The 21,669-nt window shown below is 48.4% G+C and overlaps 1 protein-coding gene across 1 annotated transcript in view; it reads left to right on the top strand.

Annotated features, from left to right (window-relative positions):
- TMEM131 (transmembrane protein 131) overlaps positions 1 to 21,669 on the top strand; it is a 2,512,175-nt gene that overhangs the window by 2,195,798 nt on the left and 294,708 nt on the right. The window contains exons 32-33 of the mRNA XM_069636582.1: positions 12,110 to 12,288; positions 13,490 to 13,623. Of these exons, the coding sequence (XP_069492683.1) occupies positions 12,110 to 12,288; positions 13,490 to 13,623 (313 nt within the window). The remainder of the gene's footprint in view (positions 1 to 12,109; positions 12,289 to 13,489; positions 13,624 to 21,669) is intronic.

Below are 21,669 nucleotides of genomic sequence, written 5' to 3'. Positions count from 1 at the left end.
CGTGGCCTACAGCTTATCCTACTACATCGCAAAGCAGGTACCCCCTGCAACCACCTAGGCAGAGTACGCACAGTTTTTTGAGAAGTTCCTCACGTTGATGAGGTCCCTTCAGATGAGCTGCATCCTTCGGGATGTTATTAGGGACATGTTTCTGCCAGTCACGCTGCCAGCACCCATAGTCATTCCGCCTATGGCTCCGGCGCCTCCGACTCCGGCACAGCCCCAGCTGCCCATGCCAGCCCCTTTGAATCCGGCAACCCTGCCTCCTATAGCTCAGGCCGTTCCACAGCTGCCTCCGGCACCGGTCGCCACACCTCAGCCAACGGCTCCTAGTACTCCTCCACCAGCGCCAGACCAGTCAGACACCCTGGTGGACACCGATGAGGAGGAGGACCCTGACAGCCAAGGCCTTCCACGATCGACTTGCAGGTTTGGCTGAATACTTGGGGCTTCCACTAGCGAAGCAAGGGATGGCTGTAACCCCACTCAGCGCAGCCCACCAACCGGCGTCTCAGCGCCAAGTACAGGCAGTTGGAGGGGGTTACACTCTTGTTGTCGGCACACCCGGGCCCACACTCCTCGCTGATTGCTGTAGCTTCCATATACTCGAAGTCACAATCCTCAACTGCCACCTTGTCCTCGGCACTGCTAAGCAAGGAGGAGAAGCTCTTGGAGGGTATGGAAAGAAGCTCTACTCCAATGCCTCGCTGCCCCTTCGTCAAGCGAATGCCATGCTCGCAGCCGTTAACCAGAGGCTTTGGCGGGAAATGGCAGACTTGCTTCCGGAACTTCCGGTTCACATTCAGGCAAGTTTGAAGGCGGGGCTGGCACGAAGATGGTGGTTCAGGACATCATGGAATCCACAGTCTCGCAATATCGACACCTTAGGCTGTGCCATCTGCATTGCCACGGACAAGAGGACAGCCTGGCTCAGAGCTAACAAGTTCAACCCGGACGTCCAGGTACACATATTTGACCCTCCATTGGAGGGTAGCAACCTCTTTCATTCCTCCACAGATGAGGAATTGGATAAGAAGAAGAACAGCTCACAGACTGCGAAATCTTTATCCATCCTTACAAAGTCCACGCCCAAGACTTTCAGTCAAACGCACCAGCGTTCCGACAAGGGTCAGGCCTTCGGCGGGTTCCGGGGCTTCCAAGAATGACGATCCAGGCAGCCCGACCGTTCTCCTAGCCAACATCACTGCAAACAGCACAAGGCACGGAATTAGGGCTTATTTCAGTCCTCAGCCTCAGAGGGAAAGAAGGCATGACACTCCCCTCCGGGTCCACATGTCTCTCCGGTGGGGGGGCAGGCTTGCTCTCCACACACACAATTGGCGCTCGAGGTTCTCAGATCCCTGGATCCTATCAGTAGTTTCCACGGGCTACCGCCTACCGGTCCTTCCCTCTCCTCAAATCCCACAGATTGGGACAGCAACTCTGTTGGCCGAAATTCGATTGCTCGTAGAGAGCCAAGCAGTGGAAGAAGTCCAAGCCTCCCAGCGGGGTATGGGCTTCTACTACAGGATTTTTGCCATACACAAGAAAAGAACCAGGCTGGCCTGAGAGTTGTGTTGGACCTTTACACCCTGAACCTTTCCCTCCCAATTCAAAAGTTCAAGATGGGTTACCCCAGCACTTATTGCGGAGGCGCTATGCAAGGGAGACTGGATGTGCTGCCTGGATCTGAATGACGCTTATCTACAAGTCCCGATTTGGCTGCCTCATTGGTCCTTGCTGAGGTTCAGGATCATGGGCTTCCATTTCAGTACAAGGTTCTACCCTTAGGCCTCAATTCAACCCCAAGGGTCTTTACCGGGCTTATGACCTCAGTGTCAGCCCTTCTTGGAGCCCATGGTCACCATGTCTATCCATACCTAGACGACTGGCTCGTCAGGGACAGATCCCCAGAGGCGGTCCATCACACCTTCTCCACCCTCATGAACAAGATAGACGACTTTGGATTCTCCATCAATCTCAAGAAGTCTCAGCTGGAACCGACGCAGAGTCTTAACGTTCCTGTGCCTCATCTGGGATATGAGGTCCGAGAGAGTCTTTCCATCAGAGGACAATATAGCCATCAAGAGGGCCACAAGTCACTTTCTCAGCAGAGGGGTGACCTCAGCTTGGTTGTACCAACACATCATGGGTATTATGGCAGCATGTCTTCTGGCAGTGCCCTACACAAGACTCATAATGAGGAGATTACAGCTGCACTTCACAGCCTTATGGAATCAAGAGTGAGGATCTCGGGGGGGCGTGGCCAGCAGGCGTAGGATGAGGACGTGATTCCTCGCTGCTCCCGGCCGCCAGCCTAATCCTACATCCATCCTGCGACTAGAAATATAGATAAAAAGCCCAAAAATACTACAGCGACGTCTGAAATCCTGCTGCTTCGAATCGGAACATCGCGGACCCGAATCGGTGCGCGCTTTGCGAGATATAGCCCTCAGCGCACTTAAATTGCGGACCGCTACCAACATCCAAGATGGCCGCCTGAGGGCGAGGGAGGCAGAGACCGAGAATCCTTGAAACTACGGCCACCCCGGGAAACTGCGAGGTGGCTGCGACGTACGAGAGCCTGTGGGAAACCATACCGTCACCTCGCCTGAAGGGGTGAGAAGCCAGCCGGCAGCTCCAACAATACGAAGGCGCCCTCCCCCGCCGTGATCCACACCTCCTGATACGTGCGCGGCACGATACGGGCCCCACCAGAGGATCACTGGGACAAAGCCGCTCCGGTCCCAGTCAAGCACCCGCAGAGCTCCGACGGCGACTCCGGATCATCCTCCCGGTCGCTCGCTGAGGACTCGGGCTAGCGGTAAGGAGAGGGGGAGACGGGGGATTGGATCCTGGCATCCTGTGTGACTTTTCCTGGCCATATATGTGCAAACGCCACGCTCTGGGCCCGTCGTGCGTGTCGCAGCTCCTAAGCGAAACTCCGAACCCCGGAGAGATAGGCCTTTCCAGCTATACTACCTCTAAGCCCACAGGCCTACCCAGAATCGCGTGTGATCACCTGCCAAACACATCCTCGGAACCGATTCAACGCACTCAAAGTGGTACTGGGAGAAGCACCCACTTAGTTGTGGTGCACAGAACTCCGGCCCTCCGACCGAACCAGACCCAAATCTGAAGGCTTCCCCCCCGACACGTGCCCAGCTGCGTGCACATGGACTGTGGATGCCCCTCTCCCGAAGGGCCATCAGTGCAGCGCTGCCATAACCATTTCTTCTGCCTATTGAACACCAACACTCGCTTCCCTGCCCTCTAACAAGCATCCTCTCCTGGGTGAACCTTTGCCACCACCTCCCCACCTCACCTACGATGGGGAAAGATAAGCCTAGGAAGACCTCCACTCAAAGCCGGATTGAACAATACGCAACTACGCCACTCACTCACTCCCCGGAAAGACCAATGCAACAGGACTCAGACCCCATGGAGGATAGTATCTCCCTCAGAGACATAATGTGTGCTATTGCCAGCTCTAGAACTTCCATGGAGAAAAAGATGGACAGCATTGGTGCGGATGTATCCCTGCTAAGACATGATCTACAGAAGCTGACCTCTCGTACTGGGGAAGCGGAGATGCGGATCTCCGAAGCGGAGGACAACCTTCGCGGTGTGAACCGACAGATGTCCGGCATGTTGGCACGCATAAAGCTCCTGGAATCGAGAGCTGATGAGAGTGAGGGCAGATCAAGACGGAACAACGTCCGCATACTGGGTATTCCGGAGAAAGCAGAAGGAGATTGCATGGAACTATTTCTTGAAGGGTGGCTTGCGGATATATATGACGCACAATCCTTCTCCAAATTCTTTTCCATCGAGCGAGCCCACCGCATCCCCACAGGCAAGATCATTCCAGGAGCACCACCACGCACAGTCATTGCGAGGTTTCTAAACTATAGAGACAGGGACACAGTACTGCAACTGGCGAGGTCCAAATGGACTATTACATACAATGGCTCAAGGATTGCTTTCTTCCCTGACTTCACCAGAGAAGTACAGAAAGCGCGCCAATCCTTTGATCCCCTCAAAAAACGCCTGCAAGCAATGGGAGTCAAATACGGGCTAATATTCCCTGCCCAACTCAAAATATATCACAAGAACACGACAGTCCACTTCACTGATCCTAAGGAGGCGTGGAGCTGGGCTGAAAGACACATAGACGGCGACTGGAGCACTGTCGGGAGAGGAGGGAGAGAACGGAATGGACCGCGCCCTGACCGACCGCCTGATCGGGAACCGCAGCAACAACAACAGGACGGAGTCCCACAACAAGCGGAAGTTTAGTAGACATCACTAATATCTGGGATATCCAGGCCACCACTATGACCCTGCAGGGATGCTGTATTGTACACTGTAAATGCGATCAGGATAGCAATTCCGGCTGGCGGCCGCCCACACAGCGCCCCCCCCAGCCCCCGGACACCAAACCAAACGAACTCGGAACACCACATAGCGGAGTTCCAACACCCTGCCTTGTGTCTTTCCCCCGGGGCGTAACAACTGGCACATCTGTGCCCGAGACGCGGATTGCCACGAGACAGGCAGATGTAGACTATTGTTAAATTGTTTAAAAGTTAACACTGGGTCGACAGATGCTTCAGTTGTGGGTGGAGTATGGGGAGGGGGGAGTTGGGTTTCTTATAGTTATTCAATGTTTGACATACAGAGGCAAGACGAGTATGATATACGGATCGAATATGACGGAACTATTGCACATGCAACCAAGGAAATATATCTGTGTAAACAAATTGCTCATTGACAATGGCAACCCGAAACACTGCAACCCAAAGTAATCTTAAACTCCTGGCATGGAATGTGAACGGACTGGGTGCCAGCATCAAAAGACGGCTAGTCCTGCAACATCTAAATAGACATTCCCCAGACATAGCCATACTGACCGAAACACACCTGGCCGGAACCACATGCAAATTTTTTCAAAGATCTAATTACCGCACTGCGGTACACGCAGGCTTTTCCATGGGAGCGAGAGGGGTCCTCGTACTAATCCACAAGAGGCCTCCGCTAGTGACCACAGGCGTGTTGCTGGACAGAGGAGGCCGTTATGTATTCATTCAGGCAACACTATGGAACCAAACACTAGCACTCATGGCAGTGTACTCCCCGCCAGCTCTCCTCAAAGATCTGCTAAATGAAATCACCCCCATCCTGGCAACGAGAACTGCAGACACATTGGTGATAGGGGGAGACTTCAATGAGGTCATGGACTATACGCTTGATCGCACGCACCTAAGAACCAGGAATCCCGCCACCACAACCAAACTGGCCTCCTTTGTGTCGGCAATGGGCCTCTGTGACGCATGGAGGGCCCTTAATACACAGACTCGTCAATATTCCTTCCACTCGGGGGCCCACGCCTCGATGTCTAGGATAGACTACTTCTTCCTCCCACACCAAAGTATCCACCAAATAAAAAATGCATCCTTCCTTCCCCGAGGAATCTCTGACCATTCCCCATTGCTGCTGGAGCTGGAAACGGCCAGACCGAGACCACCCCTCTCATGGCGCCTAAATTCCTACTATTTGGGATTCCCTGAATTTCAGGAGATGGTAGAGACCGCCACCTCCGACTACTTTGAGCTTAATATAGACTCAGTTGATAACCCCAATACACTATGGGAGGCATACAAACCAGTCCTCCGCGGAGAAATCATATCATGGACATCCCATAAGAAAAAGAAACAGCGCGAAAAAATCGTCGAAGCTGAAACCGAGGTCACGTCCAAGGAACTGGACCACATTGCCAATGACACCCCGGAGTCAAACAGGGCTCTACTATTGGCACAAAGGAAGCTGCATAATTTATCCTTGGACTGCGCCAAGAAAGCACACGCAGCAATGAAGGCGCGTGTATATGAAACAGGCGACAAAGCAAGCAAACTGCTTGCGTGGCTGGAAAGACGTGATGAAGGACAATCGAAGGTGAAATGCATCAGAACCCTAAACGCAAACCTAGTCCATGCCGACGCAGAGATTGCTGAACGCTTTGCTGAGTTCTACGAGAACCTCTACGAACCCCCCACCGATATTGTGGATAGTACCATACTAGATGATATCGTTCTCCCAACACTCACCCCGGACCAGACCACTGCCCTAGATAGTAAAATCACTACTACCGAGATATCAACTGCCATTATGCAACTCCAGGCTGGTAAGACCCCGGGCCCGAATGGGTTCCCGATTGACATCTGGAAAAAACTACAACATCTGGACATACCCGCACACTTGCTCAAGGTGTTTGAACACTCTCTAACCCAGAATGAGCTCCCACCTGACCTTCGCAAAGCTACCATCATAGTGATCCCTAAAAAAGGCAAACCCCCAGAAGAATGCACATCCTATCGTCCCATATCCCTTATCAATAGCGAAGCAAAAATCTTGGCCAAAGTTCTAGCCAACAGATTACAACCAGTCATCACATCACTGATCCACCCGGACCAATGTGGCTTTATGCCCCAGCGGTCGACCAGAATGAACATTCGCAGATTGCACCTGGCACTAGAAAGAGCCCCGGCCCTGCAGCAATCTCTGGCTCTGTTGGCCATAGACTTCGAGAAAGCATTCGACTCTGTTCACTGGGAGGCGCTATGGGCCCTAATGCATAGGATGCACTTCGGAGGACCGTTCATAAAATGGGTGCAACTCCTATACAAGAACCCAATAGCCGAGGTTAAAGTAAATGGGTGGCCGTCGCGCACTATCCGACTAGGGAAGGGAACCAGACAAGGTTGCCCACTTTCGGCGATGGTGTTTGCACTAATAATGGAACCACTAGCAGTCCTCCTGAGGGATTCTTCCGCATGGACTGGCTTTCGATGGGGTCCGGGCTGTGAAGATAGAGTTTCCCTCTATGCAGATGATCTCCTAGTATACCTGGGCGACCCAGCCTCTTCATGCCCTGTGGTCACGCAAATCCTAATAGAATACGGATCCTTTAGCGGACTTAAAGTAAACTGGTCCAAATCTGTGCTGTTCCCGGTTAAAGGGATAGACTGCGTTCCGACATCGGGTTCCCCATATAAGGTTGAAACCAAACAGTTCCGATACCTGGGTATTTTAATCGCCAATGAATTAAATAACTATGTAGAACAAAATCTACGCCCACTTACTAAAAGATATGAGCAAGATGTAACCCACTGGCAGGCACTCCCGTTGACACTGTTAGGAAAGGCAGCGCTCTTCAAGATGCTGGCCCTACCCCGCTTTTTATATGTTCTTCAGAATGCCCCCCTCCACGTCCCCGCTGCAGAATTCCACAGTATAAATAGCACAACACGTATACTCCTCTGGGGTGGGAAGCGCCCGAGAATTGCCCTCCACACTCTCCAACGTTCGGTTTGGGAAGGGGGAATAGGGCTCCCGAATATCCAGATTTATTACTGGGCATCCCAGATGGCAACAGTCAATGATATTCTACACGGGGACCCGAGCATCCCTCACATAAGAGCCGAACTAGCGGCGAGACATGGAATGTCCCCACTCGAAAGTCTCTACTGCAAACAGACTCACCCGCCTGCACACACGATAGCAGTACACACAGCCCTGGTATGGAAAGAAATACACAGACACTTGGGTTGGGACAATAAAATCACCCCACTCCAGCCCATCTGGAACAATGCTCACCTTTCGAATCTTGCCAACCTCCCGAAATGGCCAGCCTGGGCCGTAGCTGGCATACAAACGATCCAACAGATAATCGTAAACGACCGGCTGACGCAGTTCCCCGAGCTGGCTGCGGCACATGGCTTGCCGGAATCTGAACAGTATCACCACAGACAGCTACAACACGCACTTGTCGCACACAGAGCCCAACTTGTAGACATGCCGGAATGCACACCTATTGAAAGAAATATAGTAATGGACAAGGTGAACAATAAAGTCACGTCTACCATGTACAATGTTATTTCTTCATTCGGCACGAAAGAACTTCTGACCCTGAAGACGAAGTGGGAAAATGACATTGGCCCCATATTACCGGAAGACTGGATTGAAATCCTAATGTATCCTAGAGAATGTGCAATTTCGGCACGGATTCGTTTGGTACAGCTCAAAATACTACATCGGATATATTATCCTCGAATAACACTCTACAATTGGGGTAAATCGACCGACCCCAAGTGTCTACGCTGCAAACAAGAAGAAGGATCCTTTTACCACATCCTCTGGTAGTGTGCACGCATACAACGCTTCTGGCATAAATGTAGCGCAAGGCTCTCTAGGGCCATGTCCCGCCCAGTTCCGACGGACCCTAAACTCATGCTCCTAGGTACTACAGACGACCTAGAACTGTCACGATTCGAAAAGCTACTTGTTTCAACTGCCACAGGAATTGCGAAAAGGAACATCGCGCAATTATGGGGTTCAGAAAACACCCCGAAATATGATCACTGGCTATCGGATGTGGATGCAATCATCTTAATGGAACGCAGAGTCTATCAAGCCAGAGGTTGTCCGGGCAAAGCGGACAAGATTTGGGGAAGATGGGAACAGACAATGTAATTCTACTGCAATAGTGTCATTGTGCATTGGCGTGCAGTCCCGCAAAATCCATGTCTGCTAACACCATGCTTTGGGGCATTTTCACGTAATATGACTATCCAGGAACTGATTGCCACCTCAACTGCTCATATACTTTATTTCATATGTGTTGCTATGCTTGCTTATGTCCTCCAGTATATTCGTCCAGGCTACCCTACCGGCCGTATGCAAAGTCTTGTAGTCTTGTAGTTTTGTTGATTTCTTGTTGTTTCTTGCACAAAATATAATAAAATATGTTATAAAAAAAAAAAAGAGTGAGGATCTCGGGCGCAACTCGTGAACATTCCTCCCTTCCTAAACCAGGACCTAATCTGGTGAAGCATGGACTGCAAACTGAGGATAGGAAGGCCCTTCCGACAACCAGCACCGCAGGTTACTATCACCACATATTCGTCCTTGGAGGGCTGGGGAGAGACCCTGGACACAGAATCCACAGAGTCTGGTCCTTTCAGGAACAGGAGGCCCAGATCAGTTGGCTGGAACTGAAGGCCATTTGGCTGGCCCTCAAGGCTTTCCTGCCGCTCATCAACGGCAAACCGATACTCATTCAGACAGACTACTCCACCAGCATGTACTATCAACAAGCAGGGTGGCACCAGTCCCCTCCATTATGCACGTTGGTGGAAAGCATCTGGGAATGGGCCCTGGAGAACGGCATTCACCTGACAGCGGTCCACCTCTCGGGGGAGTCGAACTTGGAGGCGGACAGGCTCAGCAGACTGGGGCGGACAATTAAGAGTGGCAGCTGAACGATCAGGTCCTGCAGGAGATCTTCAACAGATGGGGTCATCCACAGGTGGACCTCTTCGCCACCTGGTTCAAAAGAAAGTGCCCTCAGTTTGCATCCTGGCAGGGACAGGGTCTAGGCTCTCTGGGCGATGCATTGCAGATACAGTGGAACAGCATCAACGCCTATGCCTTCCCGCCCACGCCACTGGTACACAAGGTGATCTGCAAGATAAGAGTCCCGGCACCGCAGCATCATTCTAGTAGTTCTGTGGTGGTTCTCGGAGCTACTCAGCCTGTCAGACCAGCCTCCGATACACCTTCCATTGGGCCCAGCGCCTCTCCTATCGCAGCAGGGGGGCACGATCATTCACCACGCCTGCCCCGCAGAAGTTAGCCCTTGCAGCGTGGTTCCTGAGCAGGTCACGCTGAAACATCTGCGCCTATCGCAGGCAAATCTAGACATCATTCAAGGTGCTAGGAGCGATGCTACTAGGAGCCAGTACAAAAGCAAGTGGACTAGATTTTGCCACTGTGCGGAAGCTAAAAAGGTCAATCCACTCACTTGTTCACCGGATGATGTGTTTTCTTTCTCAGCACACCTTGCACACTCGGGGGGGCGGAGGGGTGCAGATAGACACGTGCCGCACTCGGAAGAGGACGTTTTCACGTCTGCCAATCCAGTGGTTAAACGACCTCTGATGGGCCTCACCAGGGACGTCATAAGTTTTATTTTTATTGGTATGTTTTTATATTTTTTTGTAATGCAAGCTCCTGGGCTGTGGCCAGCACCATGTGGCTCTTTACGTCAGAGTGGCTGACTTTCTTGTTCAGGCCCCTTAAAAAAAAAAGAAGAAAAATAAGAACAAGAGTGCCACAAGTCTAACACTTTCACCACTGACCCTAAATAAAAAAGAATAGGAATACCAAATAATATGTCTTTCTGGAATTCTATACAATAACTGCTAGACTCATTAAAGGTTTATTTCAGGCACACTTCAGGGGGTGAGTCACTGATTTAGTCTGTTCTTAAGCGCTTCAACTCAGCCTTTCATGAGGTCGATAAATGAGTACCAACACAGGTTGGGTGATATTGGGTGTATATTTTTTCTATCTAAAGCGCTTAACCATAAGTGCTATATAATAACACATCATTATCATTTGGTCATGGATGTCTGCTTGCATTCACAGTAAATTGGTAATATGGGCCTATACACACTGATCTTAATACATATGGCGATCCATTCTTGTATGAAATGTACATCACATTATAGTGATATTGTAACCATGTTTTTCGTAGTGTACAATGCTATGTGATGCCACTTCCTGTTTTGTCAACAGGTGAAAGTTTGTGTTCCATCGCTTCCCGCGATATCACTTCAGGGTGGGTGTCAAATGACATGACTTCCTGTGATGTCATCAGGGGGTCAAGGGTCGTGTGATGCACTTCCGCTACCCCTGGAATTTTGGTGAAATGACGTCCCAAGGCCTCACTTGGCTCTACCCGCCCATTAAGAAGCCCCACCCTGTGTGGGACCTCAATATAGTGCTGGGTGCCTTGGCGCATAAATCTTTTGAGCCAGTGGGGCTCATGGACATCAGGCTGGTCGCCATCAAGACAGCTCTTTTGATGACTCTGGACATCTGCCATTTGGCAACGTGGGCATTACTGTTTGGATTCCTTCAGGCCACGATGCCTGCTTTGGTAGGGAAGTCCTCTCGAGTTTTCTGGTCTAAGAGGTGTCCTTGCTCTCCTCCAGGTGTTCATACTGCTTTGGGACTCTCTCGTAGATGAGTAATCTATGGAAGGAAGGAATCCATTAGAAGAACTAATGACTTGCTTCTCGGTAATGTTCTCTCTGATGGATGTTCCTCCCACAGATTCCTCATGGCCTCCCAACCAGCCCCTCTTGGCGGATAACTAGTAAACCATCAGTTCCACAGTCCCTCAGCGTCCGAGCGCTAGGGAAAAAACGGTGGAACTGAGATCACAGTCACGGCACCTCCATATGTACTGGCCCTTTATATGTCCAGCGTGGGGCACAGAGAGGCGTTGGACAGAGCCGCTTTGCTTCCCCTGGCAGCAGTAAAGTTTCCAAAGAACAGGTGCGCTTTGGATAGAATAACCTAGATGAGGAATTTGTGGGAGGAAAATCTAGAAGAAAAGATTGCTGAGAGTCAAGTAATTTTTTATTGAGATTTTGAATGCATGTGTTTGCCAAATGGTTTGTGCATGCTAACGGCATCGATGATTTAAAGTTTGGTAGAACCGTCCCTCGGATTATATTTTGTTAGTTTGTCAGATTCCATTGACCTCTTTTCACGCCATTGTCTGTATTTGCACTTTTGATACTTATATGGGATAAGGGAGGCCCGCTTGATTGTGTGATAGATTACACAAGTGTATAACTGTACTATGCATTTCTGAGCTCCAGGTTGCTGATTGCTTTGACCAGGCTAGACCCACCCATTGACTGATCATTTGAAAACAACTGTCTAACCAAGCTGGGAAATTAATTTCAGCAGAGCTATAACGATATGGAGCTGTTACCTCACACTCTCTAAGGTTACAATTCGACTCTAGTGCATCTAGTGTCATAGTAATTGTTTTTTCTTTTCCCACATCTGGTGGAGGATTAATCAGAATATTGGTTGTCACGTGAAATTTGGAGCGTGAGTGTTTACAAATACATATATAATTTATATTTATATTTACAAATGAATGAAGCGACTCTTGTTATGCTAAACAATTAAATATACCTTTGTGTTGGTGGTAGATATTTGAGTTTGCATTTTTCTTTTGCTCCTTCAGTAGGAAAAGGAAAATCTGTACAGCACAAATCGAAATCACAAAAAAGGCGTGAGGAAAAGGAGAGGCGTGGGAGAGAAAAGCAGCAAGAGGATGAAATAAAAGATTCTTTAGCAGATGACGACAGTTCATCAACCACAACAGAAACCTCTAATCCAGACATAGACCCTCTACTAAAGGAGGTACGATTTTAAGAATAACATTTTAATCACTGGAAGGACATCCAAATATTACTTTTAAATAGGCTGGACTCATTCCCATGCAGTACCAGTTTTCAAGCACGTCTAAATTTGTTTATATTTTGAGTGCATCTAAATAAGAATGGTAAACTTGCTTTTAATGACATGTATAATTCTACACTGCTGTCCATACAGAAAGGTGGTAACAGTACTGCAAAGAGCACATAAGTCTGCGATAGAATTTGCCCGCTATCCTTGACATATTCTAAACATACACAAATCACCTTGGAAATGTTAGACCATATTCCTCACACATGATCTTCTGAAAACTTTGATCTGCAGCAGGTTTTCCCTGATCACCATTATTTTAAAATGTTTAATGCAGAACACTCATATTTGAAGGCCCTTTTGATTCACCATACACTCTTTTCATAAACCTCAGAATTGAACTTGCTGTTGATGCCACAGTATATTTATGTTGAGCATGGCGTCCAGTAACTTATTTGTCCTATTAATCAAATGTAAATGAAATTGAACCTCAATTTGTGGAAGCTTGACAATATAGTACACAATCTAGGGAAAGCCTGTTGGGATTTGAGCTTTAATTAGCCAACATGTTTGGATTGAGTAGCCAAGCTGGTGTTTTTTCTTTTAGATTTCAATGGAAGTGCTGCATGTTAAGCATTCCTTCTGTTCAGGCACATTAAGAAAGGTGTGCGTAAATCACTGAAATTCCAAGCACCCAGGAGAAAGTGCTGCTCGTGGATCAACAGGAGATTGTAATTACTGATTCAAAGTTCCTATGTTAGACCTAATACCTTTAAGTAAGGGGATATTTTAGACATTTATGAGTGGACTTTCAGCTTGGCCCAGTCTTTGGCAGCTTTCTAATGCACACATTATAATCCTGATAGCAGTTGAACTTTAAGACATTTACAAGCCTGCTTTGGATAAATATATTGACCATGGCCAGCACTTTTGCACTTGGTGAGCCCACGAATAAGGCATAGAGGTTCTCATCCATATTCGGGCGCTATTGGTTATCTTCCACTTGATGTACTTTTATATATTGGACAACCTTCTAGACATCACAGAATGTATCTATATAAATATCTAAAACTTCCATAAAAAATGTACTTCATACAAGACATGGCAGGGAACCCAATTTAAATATTGTGTCACTACATGTGCCTCTGTTTTATAGGATTCAGATAAACAAAAGGGAAAACAAGCAATGTCTGAAAAACAAGACAGTGAAATCTTCCTTGCAATGAAGACCAAGAGTAAGAAACCCGTAGTAAACGCCAAAAAGGAAAACCTTTCAGAAGTAAAATCCAGGTAAGCGATATTGAAAACACTCTTATCTGCATCTATTCTCTTGTTTACTTCTTCCCCCATAAATCTCTCCTCCACAGCATTGTTGTTGATTTGGCTTTGCTGCAGGTAAGCACATTTTCAGTTTAGGAGAATATTTTACATCTCAGTGTTAAACTTACCTTTAATTACTGCAAATACAAATTGTTTCTTTAGTTACTCCTTTTTGCACAGGAAGACTCTGGACCCATTTTCCACACAAGTGCACTAGTGTATGATTAGAGAGATACAGTTATGAGGCATTCCTTTCTCCCACAAATTCCTCATTTTAGATGTATTCTCCCAGCGCCACCTGTCTTGGAGAACATCTTCAACCACCAGGGTGGCATCAAGCGGCTCCACTCAGTGCCAGGACTCTGAATGTGATGTCTTGGGCAGTATATATGGAGTCCTCAGTGTTAGGAAAGATTCTCTTTACTTCACCTTTGCTTCCATCTTTGTTACCCCTAAACCTTTTGCTTTTATTTTTGAATCTGACCTGCATTTTTTGCAGTACAGTGAAACCTTAAGCTTCACTGCCCTGGCCTTTGCTCATATGTTATGGGGAAACTGATATGTCCTTCAGGCTATCAGTACTGGGAAACAGTGTTTCCCTTAGTCGTATTACTATGTTTCTACTTGTGGTTACTTTTGTATCACTTGTGCTAACCTTTGCATAATTTAATCAGGCGGCTCCAGCTTTCCTACATTGGCCGCCACTCACTGGAACGCACTCCCTTCTCACCTAAGACAGATCGAATCCCACCAAGTTTTCCGCAAAGCCATCAAAACTAAGCTATTCAACTAAAGCTAAAACCTAGTACCACTCCTCTGAGGTACCACAACCACACTGTTACTCTTTCTTTGCCCATCACGTTGATCACTCTGTATTTCATGAAATGTTTTTCCTGTAATGTGTAACTAACGAAGAAGCCTTGTGCGCATGAACCTTTATGACTAAGAAGACTTGTGCGCATGAACCTGTATGACAAACCACTTTCATATTCTTTTAAAAGCGCCTCGATGCCTCCGGGCTGCAAGCTGCGCGATACAAATGCAAATAAATAAATAATTGCACAATGCAGCTTATCCTACAGTGCAATGGGGTGCATTTTTGTTTTCCCCTAGACTAACACTCAGAGGATTTTTGGTTAATCTAGATGTACTTAAAGAATTGACTGGTGGCAGCAGTGACTTTTCCCCACTTTTTGGGGAATTTCGTTTTAGCTTTACCGCGGTTGGCTACTAACTGTGGCAACTGGTCAAACATGGCCGTGCCATGAGATTATTCGCCTGCTCTTTTTCCATCTTGTTGTTTAGCCTTCTTCCTGGCCTCATAGGCCAGGAAAATCCTTATAAGGACTTCCTGTGCCCGGGAAAGCAGAAGCTTTTGGTGGGCTACTGGAGGGCTATGTGTGTTTGCTGGCAGGATGCGGGCTGGGTCAAAATCTGACTCAAATCCACATTCTGGTTTCTGTGTGTTTGAGTAGTATGCATAAATGTTCCCGCCAATGTTCCTGATTGGACCACTGCTGGGGTGTGTTTGTGTGTGGGCTAGTCCTTCTATTGGCTAGTGGGAGTTTCAGCTCCTACCTGACTTTTAGGATAAGTAGAGGGCCCCTGCACCCATTCTTCAGAGAACCTGGAGAGACCTGAAGGAGCCAAATATCAAATCCTGCTGCGAGACCCACGAAGAAACCTGACTGAAGGAGACCTGGCAACCAACTTCTGCTGCAGCCCTGGGGGAATTTCCCAACACAAAGGGGACCCGAGATAGACCAGAAAGTCCGACCACCGCTACTGAGTCCTGTTGCATCGCTGTGTGCGGCGTGCACCATCCAACCTGTTTACTTGACCCGAGTCCAGTCCTGAGAGGGTTGCTGCATCAAGTGTTTTTGCATTCTTCGACCGAGAGTCCTTGCACCAGCAAAACCTGCAACCCCTGGAAATTGAGGACTGCAGATTTCGGCAGGAAAAGCAACGTAGGACACCCTTCCTTTGATCAACCAAGTCTGGGGAAGATTCAGAGTAAGAGGGGTAAGTTACTGAGCTTTTAAACTACCCCTATACTCCCATTATAAGTCAATGGGCTTATAATAAACCTAATTCTAATATTTTGGCTTTGCCATTACTTGCCTATGCAACACTTCTGACTGTTGGAGATCATTTTGGGCATTAGTCTAGATTAAACCCTAACTCTAAGAACCCTTCACTGGACCCCAGATATCCTACCTGCATTTTTTCCTGCATCCTAAGATATGTGGAGCTGTAATTGTGATTGGTTATTTATAACGTGCTTAATACTCAGAGGTTTCTAAGCACGAACCCGGGGATTGAAACTGTGTGGCTCTGCGTCGTCATTGCTTCCGAGGTGACCGCGTTGCCCCCTGAACTATCCTCCTGAGTCACTGTATCCTGAACTATTGGGCACAAGGCCCCTGGCAACTCGGGGCTGGACAATTTTAGCTAGGGATCATCTCCGTGGACCTATTTGTGCATAATACTTGTCTAACCTTGCTTTTGCAGGAGTATTTGATTTGTATTATGCTTTACACCCCAGTGAATGGATATATGTATTTAGTTTAATAGTGTTGTGTGTTACGTCTACCTGCTTGTAGTCATTTTTCTATAGTGTGTTTGGCCATAATTAAATAACTGGATTTGTATACATCCTGTCTTAAGTGTAACTTGTGATGCCCATTGTGTGACCTCATTGTGGACCCTTTACAAGCTCACCCCCTCTGAAGAACTTAGCCTAGACCGCCTGTCACTGCTACATAAACTGGTTTGGCTACAGCTTCCCAGAGTTGTTCCTGTCACAATATAGGTTGGCCTTCTACACATCTGCCGACTAGGCCAGAGTACAGAAAATCAGTCCTAACACTCAGTACCCAATAATCTAATTTCCTTTTTTTCATGTAATTTGTGGATATTGCAGTTGACCTATTTGCTTCCCTTGTGAACAGGAAGAGCGAGTTCTGCTGCAGGATATTTCTGTGGACGTTTATCCTCCTCTGTGTTCCTGCTGATCCCTGTGATTCGGCTGGTTTTTAGGATGCCTAGCCTCTTTATGTCCACATTCATCTTTATGGTCTCAGGGAACGTAGTACTCGGAGTTGCTGGACATGCCCATCTGCACTCCATGATGCCTTCCGATGATAGTCGATCTGCTCTCCAGTGAGAGCGGTGTGTCCTACACACAATCCACACCAGCCTGAACCTTCATGCTTTGTTGCGGAGTGTCTGAGATAACTGGAGTGGGATTAATCGGATAGCGTCCTGAATGTGCTTGTCTCTGGTCTGAGACCTAACTGCAAGTCCATTTATGCATGCAGGTGATGTACATTTTCGGCTTGGTCCCAAAGAGAGGGGGATCTGTGAACTTTTACTTGGCCGTCATCCTTTGTTTCGGATTTTCGGTTCTCCTTGGTGAAGGGGTACCTGGCCGCTATCTAGGTTTTCAAAAGGTCCCCTGAGCAAGGCTCGTTATTCATGAGCCCCACAATTATGTGTTTTGAAATGGACTCCTTCCTCCCTCGGATTCTTCATCTATGATATCTATCTTGCAGCGCCAGCTGCTCTTTGAAACCTTTGCACCACCAGGGGGTGCAGCGCTGCTGTGTCTGATGCCTCTACATGCCGGACATGATGTCAGGGCAAGTATACTGTGACAATCCTTCAGATAGCATCACTTGTCCCCGGGGAGAATCCCCTCCCATGAGACAAGGGAGGTGAGGCAGCTAACCAATAGTCCCCCTACTGGTGCTAATAATGCGGGAGGATCTCATGGGGAGGGACTCCTCTCCCGGGGATAGGGACGTGATTTGATTAGCTGATAAGGACTTGAACCTTATGAGTCTAAACTCATGTCTAAAACCATGTGTTACTGTGAAACATCGAACCCATCAGACGACAAAACTACTGAGATGAAGAGGCGCTCAAAAACACTATATCTAAGCGGGACAAAAGCTAGAACAGCTGCTGTCAATTGGAAGTACGTTGCGCCATGGCCGTCCCCACTATTTAAACTGAACAGCAAAGACGGACTGTGTTCTTTGTCATCCTCATCCTCTGACCCATCCGGCAATGGCCTGTGCAGTTCTGGCAAGCTGTGATGCGACAGTTGGCGAGCAGTTGGTGAGCAGGTGCAAGTGGATTTAGGTCACGTGACCCAATCCCTGCCCACCTGTCAATCACCTGTTGGTGCCTTCCTGTTTTGCCACCCTTTTCCTCCACTTAAGCAGCCCTCTAGCCTCTTTTCCTTTGTAGTTGGTGGCCAGGTGCAAGCGGATTTAGGTCATTTAGCCTAAGGCCCACACAGCTTCTTAGCCCTGCCTCTTCCTTTCTGCTCTGAACTCCTAGGCCAAGGGTGTCTCTCATCCGGGCATCCGAAGTGAAGGGCAGACGAAGAAAAGGGCAATTGCTGTTTGGAGCGGGAAGATGCTGGACCCGAACCCCTGCTCAGACAACAGGTAACCATGAGCCAACCTGTGTTGGAAGTTGATGCTCGCCAGTGCCTACTCAGATATCACTCATGCAGCAGACATCGTTGACCTCATCACTACACACAACCTTGATGCCATTGTAGGTGCCTTTCCCCGGCTTACTACATGTGAGAGAAAAAATAAAATAGCAGACAAAACCCCTTGTCGGGGAAAGAGGCACTGAGACCGGGCTGCAAGAGTTCAAAGGATGGTTTATTTCTCCAGCTAGGAAATAACCAAAAAAAAACTCTCCCCCATTTACATCAGTGCCAACATTTATATTAGTTAAAGTAACTCTAACAAAAAATACTAAATGGACCCGATTTGGCCAGACGGTGTGGTGCTGTAGGTGTGGATAGCATCTCTTCCTCCTGGTTGGCTGAGTAGCTGACGGACGTCAAACATCTTGTGCTCCATGCAGGTCAGGGTCTGGTCACTGTGGTCACTACCTAAGCTAATATGTTACATACTAAATAACAAATTATTTTAAACATTTTATGCTACTTGTCACATTTCTACATAAGTCACACACAATGATCATTGTCAGTACAATTGGGTCATTTGTGGCTTTAATTGAAGGCCTTGACCTTCATTGTGCATGTAAAAGAATCAGGCTATGTTTCGCATCTCTTCTAGGTTTCAAACTCATTAGTACAAGTAAAAACATATATAGTAGTAAAAATGCTTAAGGTTAGTAGTGGGTGTGTTGGGTGGGTTTCGCAGCACAGGGTCTGGCAATTGAAAGAAATACCTTACAGGGGGTGCAGGGTCAGGATGGCAAGAAATTGTTCTAATGGGGGTGGGTGGCTTGCACGTTTATGAGGACGAATCGAGCAGAAAGTGCTTAGCTCATCCTGGTTCACATGTGTCATGATGCCTACCCCCGGGCATCTGGATCAAGCCCATCAGTCCCGGGAGCAGGCATCCAGACATTTACAAAAACCCCAGCAGCCCCAGCTAGGGGCTATCTGGGTTCATTCCTGGCGCCATAGGCACCAGGCTCATAATAAAAATCAGTCCTGGCGCCATAGGCACCAGGCTCATAGACATTACTTACCTCATGCAGACCATGCTGCAAATAAATCCAAGCCAACGTGAGGCCTGGATGGGACTATTTTTTACTCGGGTGTGGTCCTGGAGAACTTCTTTCCTGGGACTACTTTGGAGGCTATTTAAACCACGCCCGAACAGCAGCACATGCTTCATGTTATTCTGCATCCAGCAGCGTGACTCTCACCGTGCCTGCAGCCAGTATCCAGTCTTCTGCCACGCCCATGTGCCTGCAGCTGGCATCCAGTCTTCTGCCACGCCCGCCTCGAATCCGGAGTTTCTAGAATAAAGAGGAAGAAAAGGACAAGGTTAGAAAACAAACTTATTTCAAATTCCTCACCTGATTCCGGATCCATTTCATCTCCCGACCTGGAAAGTACATCAGTCCTGCACGCGTCGCTTCCCCAGCTCCAGCACGGCGCCATACTCACCAGTTCTCACAGCATCTTTCGATCGGGCACTGTCTCCATCATTTCTTCGCCGTACTCCGGCACCTAGGGACACAAGAATAACAAGGTGAGCCAAGGGAATCAACAAATACCTCTTACCACCATAGACTTACCTGATTTACCACCGGCGGTATTATTCTCCATATCTTCATATGCCGCATCTGTAAAGAGGGAGAAAAACAAAACGTTAACGCATGCAATAGTTACCGGACAGCGTTGGGTAACACAGACTCTTAACTGAACGCCAGCAGCAGCTACGAGACCTTCTTCTCACGAACTCAGTTGCAACTTAAGGAAGGAAGGGGACAAGAGTGAGCATCGGGCACATTGAACTCCTTGAACTTGATACTTGCCAATCCCGCCTGGGACTTCAGAGTCAATGCTTACCGGAACTCTCCCAACGCCTTCAAACCAGTGAAGTAACTGGTATCTATGCGCCCCTGCAAGACACGCAGGATGGAGAGCTCATCTTTTACAAAAATAAGGTGAGGTTACTAAGGGGATATCGGAGGTGATTAGTGGGGGAGAGCGAGAACAGTTGGGAGGCCATCACTAAAACCCACAGGTGGCTAATCCGTCTCCACTTGCAGGAAAATACTTCTTCGGGTCCAGCAGACAAGACTAGGCGGGCCAGTCCAGACAGTCATCTCTGCACTACGCATCACGGAGACCGCAGCTGTCCGGGTCCGATCGACACCCCTGTGGGGTCCAGGTGAGCGTAACAACATGCCTTTTCTCAGACAAACAGTGATCTCAGAGGAAGAAAACTGTAGCATATTGATTGTTGCAACTTTCTCCAGCTTCAGCGTGAGAATGGAAGGGCATAGCTTTCCTTCGCAGGGGGAGTGCAAGGGGGGGGGGGGGCCAGCCAACTGCCTGCGCGCCTTGTGTGTGTGTCTCTGTCCTTGGCTGCTGCGGTGGAAAGGGGAGCTGAGCATTGCTGTACTATCGCAGTGAGGCCTGTTTACCCAAGATGGAGTCGAAAGGGGGCACAAAAGATGGATGCCCCGTTTCCTGCTCAGTAGTCCCATCCTATGTAGCAGTCAACCGTGGTTAACTTCACATGAGGGCAAGGGGAAATCCCACTACCGGAGGCACGTGGTCCAAGCCTTGTACTGAGGAGCGTACGACGCGAGGGGGCCTGAGGACCCCTCGCTCCCACACATTCCCCCCTTTCGTTACATCTAAAGTAACAAACTACTTTATCTCGTTCTTTCCGTTCTCCCTTCGGTAGCGCTCAGCTTCAGCCACAGCCTCATCCCAAGCAGGTGTACCCTTTATTGGCATCCATGCTTTGCACACACTTCTTAAGCTGTTACCTCTTCTTGCATATTCTTCTGGGGTGACCATTAAGTATAACCCACCATCCCCATCTAAATCTATCCAAACTTCGTTATACCACAGCAAGTTTTTTGGTTCTCTAATGGTAGTGTAATGTAATTTCTGAGGCTTGTGGAATCTGCTTAGATCACATGCTGTGCATAGGCCGACATCTAGTGGAAGCTGCGGAGTATTACAGTTTGTTTTTCGAAAGTCGAAAATGGGCGTCGACACAGGCGTGCCAGTAATACTATCCCTAGTGTGACGTCCACTGTACCCAAGATCCCTCACGCGTGTAGGATCCTCAGATTGTTTTTTTCCGCCATACTGGTCGGAAGCATCTTGCGGAGTTCCCTGGCCTTAGCCATACTTTTGCTGTTATTATAATTTTAATTCTTATTCATTCCCTTCCCCACCCCAACGTCGACCCTCAACCTCGACGACGGCTGGAGAAGTCATCGACCGTCGACTGCTGCACGACGGATCTGGGCCTCGGTAGGCCGCTGGCCTCGGCCCGGGCCTAGTAGGCCGCTGGCCTCGGCCCTTACAAGTAGGGAGAGTGGGGGGTGGTACATACTCTTCACTCTTGATATATAGTTACATTTATATATATTCCTACACTTAGCAGCCCGCTGCCTTAAGGTGCGTATGGAGGGTACCCCTTTTCAATTCTGCCCCAAGTGCAATCGCAAATACCCTTGGGTCGACAGGCACGCCACGTGCAATCT

Source organism: Ambystoma mexicanum, chromosome 7p (assembly GCF_040938575.1).
Source record: "Ambystoma mexicanum isolate Mex_15411 chromosome 7p, UKY_AmexF1_1, whole genome shotgun sequence".
Lineage (NCBI taxonomy): Eukaryota > Metazoa > Chordata > Amphibia > Caudata > Ambystomatidae > Ambystoma > Ambystoma mexicanum.
This window is presented reverse-complemented; position numbering and strand designations above follow the sequence as displayed.